This window comes from Aethalodelphis obliquidens, unplaced genomic scaffold (genome assembly GCF_003676395.1).
Source record: "Aethalodelphis obliquidens isolate GAN/ISIS:26980383/991018 unplaced genomic scaffold, ASM367639v1 scaffold46, whole genome shotgun sequence".
Lineage (NCBI taxonomy): Eukaryota > Metazoa > Chordata > Mammalia > Artiodactyla > Delphinidae > Aethalodelphis > Aethalodelphis obliquidens.
Window position 1 is genome coordinate 16,647,453 of NW_020837990.1, and position 6,000 is coordinate 16,653,452.

The following is a 6,000-nucleotide window of genomic DNA, read 5'->3' on the forward strand; positions in this document are numbered from 1 at the left end:
GTGGGTATTCATTAAAGGCAATTTCATTAACCTGTTTACCTTTTTCCATATTTTGGATTATTTTCTTAGGATAAATTTTTTGAAGAATGATTATTGGATGAAAAATTGTGAACATTTTTATCTTTCTTAAAAAATGGTTTGTCAGGGCTTCCCTGGTGGCACAGCGGGTGAGAGTCCGCCTGCTGATGCAGGGGACACGGGTTCGTGCCCTGGTCCGGGAAGATCCCACATGCCGCGGAGCGACTAGGCCCGTGAGCCATGGCTGCTGAGCCTACGCTTCTGGAGCCTGTGCTCCGCAACGGGAGAGGCCACAACAGTGAGAGGCCTGCGTACTGCAAAAAAAAAAAAAAATGGTTTGCCAAATGGCTTTTTAAAATTGGCCTAGCCAATTTGTACTGTCAACAACACTTTATGACAGGAAGTTGTATCACAGTGCTATCACTGTGGTATACTTTGGTTTTAAAATATTTTTGATACTTTAATAGGAGAAAAGTTAAACCTTGTTTAGTTTGATTACTAAGTTGGATACTTTTTCATTTTTACCAGTACTTCCAGAATTTCATATTTAATATTATGTTGAAGACTTTAAAAATTATATAGAAGTATAAAGTATACATTTTAAGCCCAACCAATATGTGTTTTTATTGTCATTCATCTCCATCCCACATACAGAAATATGTAGCTTTACATGAGTCCCTTACCATTAATGAGTATTTATACATAAGCTATTTTCTGTCCTGTTTTTGACATTATGTAGCATTATTAGGGAGAATTTCAAATATCTGGTACTATCCTTGGTATAAAAACTTAAGGGAATTTAAAAATAGAAAGGGAAGAGAAGAAAATACTGTTGATTTGACTATAGTATTTGGAAGACTCAGGCAAAATAAGTGAAAGGTGAAAGTACTGAGCCAGGTATGAGTCAGGACTACATTAGACCTGGTACTTTATGACTAAAATTGCCCCTGATTTCATTTGTTGGTGAAAAGGAGTGCTCTGTACAAATAATTGTAAGAGTCTGGCAGGAAGAAGAAGGAAATTTTCTCTAGTTTTTGTTCGGTTGCTCTTCTCCTTGTTCTGTTTTATCTGTGATCCTCAGATAATAACTCTCCTCCTCTGAGTAACTGTCAAGCTCTATCTCTGGGGATAGGCACATTGGATTTCTTCTTGTTGACTTTTAGCAAGGTAATAGTTGGGCATACTTGAAACTTCTGTTTCCATGAACTGAATTTTATTGTAATAAAACCTGGCAAAGACCAAAATATAATATACATATTGTTTGAGTGGTACTGTCATCTTGCTATTGTGACTATTGGCATAAGATATGGAAGAAAATAAATAAGAGTAATAGCCAGTTATATATCTTATACAGGTAAAGGGAGCAATTAAGTGGGAATTGTGCCACTGTTGTTATTAATGGGCCCTTAGTACTTTTCCATCTTAAAATTATACCAAAATGATATTGCTATACTTTACCTCTAGCTTGGTACCTTTTATTATACCTCAGATATTAATGCAGCTGTGGGCTGGAATACCGAAGCTATTTAATATTTATTAGAAACTGAGCAAATTCATATTAGGTATGATTGGCATGGCAGTGTGACTTAATAAGAATTGTTTTGACATGAAGATTCATATCTTTATTCTCAGATGGACTGAGGGAACCCTGATCCCTTAGCAATGATCAATGCTTACTTATAGCAAAAATTCAAATGAACCTGAGGTGGCTACTTCTGTTAGATGAAATCTACTTATACATATCTTTTCTCTCTTGTAGAGATTGGGTTAAGAAGAAATATCTGGAGATAATTATTAGTGATTTAACATTCTTTAAGCTCCTCCTATTCCTCCCTCAATTTATATGTGCACATTGCACGTGCTTGTGTGTGCTCTCTCTTTGTCTCTGTCTTTGTTCCTGTCTCTCTCTATATATGGTATTTTTAGAACTAAACAGCAAAACTGTGTACAAAAACAACAACAAAACTAGAGAGCATATAGGCAGTCCTAGCCCACAAATACTTGCCACAGAACCAGACATATGCATAAGGCATGTTAGGCCTCAGCTGCTTGGGGAGATGAAAGGATGCTGCCAGCTGCCTTCAGTGTTGTCATTCCCATAGAATGGTTTGGTTATGCCAAAAGGTTTAATTCAATAGCATTTTACAAATTTTGAATTCAGGTATTTAGCAGAACAAGACTCAATGGCTTTAAAAAATGAAATAAATTATTTAACTTTATTTGGGAAGATTTTATTTTATGATGGTGCAAGTAATACATAGAGAAAAGTATAAAGGAGAAGGAAAAAAAATAAGCCATCCTCCTGATATCTGGGTCATTACTGAATAGTTTATATACTAATAAGAGATACCTTAGAACCTCTTTATTTGTAGCTTCCCCCAAAAGACTAAATGTCTATGTTTATGCGATAATTTCCATTTTAAAATGTGTGATATTGGACTTCCCTGGTGGTCCAGTGGTTAAGACTCTGCACTTCCACTGCAGGGGGTGTGGGTTTGATCCCTGGTCAGGGAACTAAGATCCCACATGCCGTGTGGCGCAGAATATAAGATACGATAAGATATAAAATAAAATAAAGTGTGATATTACAAAAAGATCAAGATTCTGGGTCGTGATTAATTAGATGCCAATTAGGACCTCCCATTTCCACCAATGTTATTTTTATTCTAGTTATTTTGTTTCCATTCATTAATTTGAATTGTTTGATACCTGTTAAGGTAATAAATGCTGCCCTGTAAATTATATAAGCTGACTTTGTACTGGTTGTAAGAACCTATAATATCATGGTCTTAGACCCTTTCACAATGAATATGAAATCTGTCTAATAACTTTATGACATTTAAACAAGTTGTTCTGAAATTCTTTCTTTATCTGTTATAGATTGGCTGTGATCGTAGCCAAAACCTTGTGGACATTTGTAGAGAGAAGCATTATCAGGCCTTTGTCTGTGATGCTTTGGCAGTACCAGTCCGCAGTGGGTCTTGTGATGCTTGCATCTCCATTGCTGTTATTCACCATTTTGCTACAGCAGTAAGTATTGTCTTTCTTGCTCCAAGAACTTGTAACTAAGTGGCAGGAAATGTTCATGGATTTTACTGATTTGGACCCCATTTTAGCTTTTCCTTTCTTTCCATTCTCTTTTCTTGTCAGTTTACTGCAGTTTTTAAAGAAAGCCTGTGGAATGGAGATGAGTTACATGGGAGCTGTGATTACTTAAACAGAGGTGTGATAAGACTATGCATTTATTGCTGCACATCTCTGCCTTTTTCCTACCTGAGTCTTACTCATCTTTAAATGTCTTCCTCAAACCCACAGAGTCGCAGAATTTAGCTGTAAGAGACTTTAAGAGATCATCAGCTCTAAGCCTCTTGAGTATTCTCTCTGTCTCCTCAGCCTCTGAGCTTCTTCTTTATTTCCGTTTCCCATCTTGCTTTCTCGGCTCTCACTCTCATTCCTGACATCTGAGTCTCATGTTCTTCCCATTCTATTTTTCTTCTTTTCCTGTTCTTTTCTTCAAAACTCAGGTATTTATATGGTAGTAGTATGCTGATGCTTTTAATTAGTCACTCTGCTTCTAATTTTAAAATAAGTGAATTTAATATTTTATATTTTTCTTATAGGAAAAAAAATCTTATTATTCCTAGGTGTTACTCGTTTCCCCCAATCTAAGCAATAACATTATAGATCCCTTTGTGCTGGAATTCCTGGCAGTTTCAATATATCTTATGATCTCAACTGAATTTCAAACAAAGCAGAAAAGCCTCTATGCCTCTGTATTATTATCAGAAAGAAAAAAAAGTTTTCCCCTTTTATCAACACTTTTTTTCCTCTCAATTGCAGAGCAAAATTCTCCTTTATTCCCCCTTTTTTTTTAACTATAAGATTTGTTTCATGTTTGATTTTCTGTACTGTCCATCTTAATTGAAAGTAGTCCTATAGTCAGTTATATTTTCCTGTTTCCTCTCTGTATCTCTTTCTCATTGATAAATGGCAATATGGTTTTTTGTTGTTTTTTTGTTTTAACTAGGAGCGTAGAGTGGCAGCTCTCCAAGAACTTGTTCGACTCCTAAGACCTGGTGGGAAGGCACTCATCTATGTTTGGGCAATGGAACAAGAATATAATAATAATAAGTCCAAGTATCTTAGAGAAAACAGAATTAGCCAAGAAAAGAAAGAGGAAATCAGCAATGATACATCAGTGCAAGAGTTGCTTGTGAAGCAGATGCCTGATGTGGGCAATCACGATTCAGCACCTTCTGTTCCCTCCATTAATGACTTTCAGGATAGAGGATATAATTCAAGGAAAGTTACTAATTCCAAGTTGCCTATTCACACTAATAGGACTTCTTTTCATTCTCAAGACTTACTGGTTCCCTGGCACCTTAAGGAAAATCCTGGTAAGGGCAAGTCTATTGAGCCATTTGGACCATTAGGATCCCATGACCCAGGTCCTGTGTTTCATCGTTACTACCATGTGTTCTGTGAGGGAGAAATGGAAGCTGCCTGCCAGACTTTGAATAATATCAGCATACTGCAAAGCTACTATGATCAGGGGAACTGGTGTGTGATTCTTCAAAAGGTCTGATCATCTCTATGAACATATATACAGTGAATAAATGTTCAGCTTTTTTTAAAAAAAAGGAGATTAAATTACCTGTATTATTAGTTAAAGAGAAACCATGAGGAAAAGTATCAAAGGAGAGTGCCTGAGAGAAATTGTAAGTAGAGATTAGTTAGGAAATATTCGATCTTCTACTATTGCTGACATCATTTAATCCATAAATGTAGGCTTCTCCTATAGGGAGTAACAGGGATGGTTTTTAAAAGTGATTGAAGTAGTTTGTGAAATATTTGGGATCCTAGGGTAAGAGCACAGCATTTTAAAGGTAAACTTTTGTTATAAAGTGTTACTAAATGAACTAAATCGTATAGAATCTTAGTGAAGTAATCACATAACATTTTATCAATAATAAAGAAAATATTCCTGTTCAGTAGAAAATTGTCTGAAGTTTTATCTGTGATTGTTAGCTCTGTAAAATCATAGATGATAACCACTCTGTCACTACACCTTACTAGCACAGGGCTTGACACATAGTAGGTACTCAGTAAAATTTTAGTCAATTGGATAGTACCCATATATTAATATAGGAACTTTCATCCAGTAAATACTTATTGAACCTCTACTCTGTACCAGTTACTATTTTAAGTTCTGGAAGGGGAACAGTGAACAAGAAAAAAACAAAGTCCATGCCCTCATGGAGCTTACATTCTAGAAGACAGACAATAAGCAAACAGATACAGGTGATAAATGCTATGGAAAAAAATTAAAACAGGGGGTTTCACGTGAGAACAAAAGGTTATTTTTAAAGGGCTGAAATAACTACTAATCCTGACTATAGTTATTACCAAGAGTTAATTGGTATTCCTAATGCATTGGTCTGGATGCTAAAGGCAACCCAAATATGCTCTTTTTTTTTTTTTTTTTTTTTTTGGCTGAGTGGCATGTAGGCTCTTAGTTCCCCGACCAGGGATCAAATCCTCGCCCCCTTAACCACTGGACTGCCAAGGAAGTCCCAGCAAATATGCTCTTTTTTCTTTAAATTGTTTTTTATAAATTTATTTATTCATTTATTTAATTTTTGGCTGCATTGGGCCTTCGCTGCTGCATGCCGGTTTTCTCTAGTTGCTGAGAGCAGGGGCTACTCTTTATTGCAGTACACGGGCTTCTCATTGCGGTGGCTTCTCTTGTTGTGGAGCACGGGCTCTAGGTGCACAGGCTTCAGTAGTTGTGGCTCGCAGGCTCTAGAGCGCAGGCTCAGTAGTTGTGGTGAAAGGGCTTAGTTGCTCTGCAGCATGTGGGATCTTCCCGGACCAGGTCTCGAACCCATGTCCCCTGCATTGGCAGGCGGATTCTTAACCACTGCACCACAAGGGAAGCCCCACAAATATGATCTTTTTTTTTTTTTTTTTTTTTTTTTTTTT

General features: G+C 36.5%; 1 protein-coding gene across 4 annotated transcripts in view; it reads left to right on the forward strand.

The window, feature by feature from the left end:
* Window positions 1-5,017, forward strand: part of ALKBH8 (alkB homolog 8, tRNA methyltransferase) — a 74,657-nt gene extending 69,640 nt beyond the window's left edge. For 3 of the 4 annotated variants that reach the window (XM_027082415.1, XM_027082417.1, XM_027082416.1), the window contains 2 exons: window positions 2,899-3,048; window positions 4,046-5,017. In XM_027082415.1, the coding sequence (XP_026938216.1) occupies window positions 2,899-3,048; window positions 4,046-4,603 (708 nt within the window). In that variant the 3' untranslated portion in view covers window positions 4,604-5,017. Of the gene's footprint in view, window positions 1-2,898; window positions 3,049-3,168; window positions 4,005-4,045 lie in introns of those variants that run through there. The other variant, XM_027082418.1, reaches the window with a different exon arrangement.
* The last annotated feature ends 983 nt before the right edge of the window (window positions 5,018-6,000 follow it).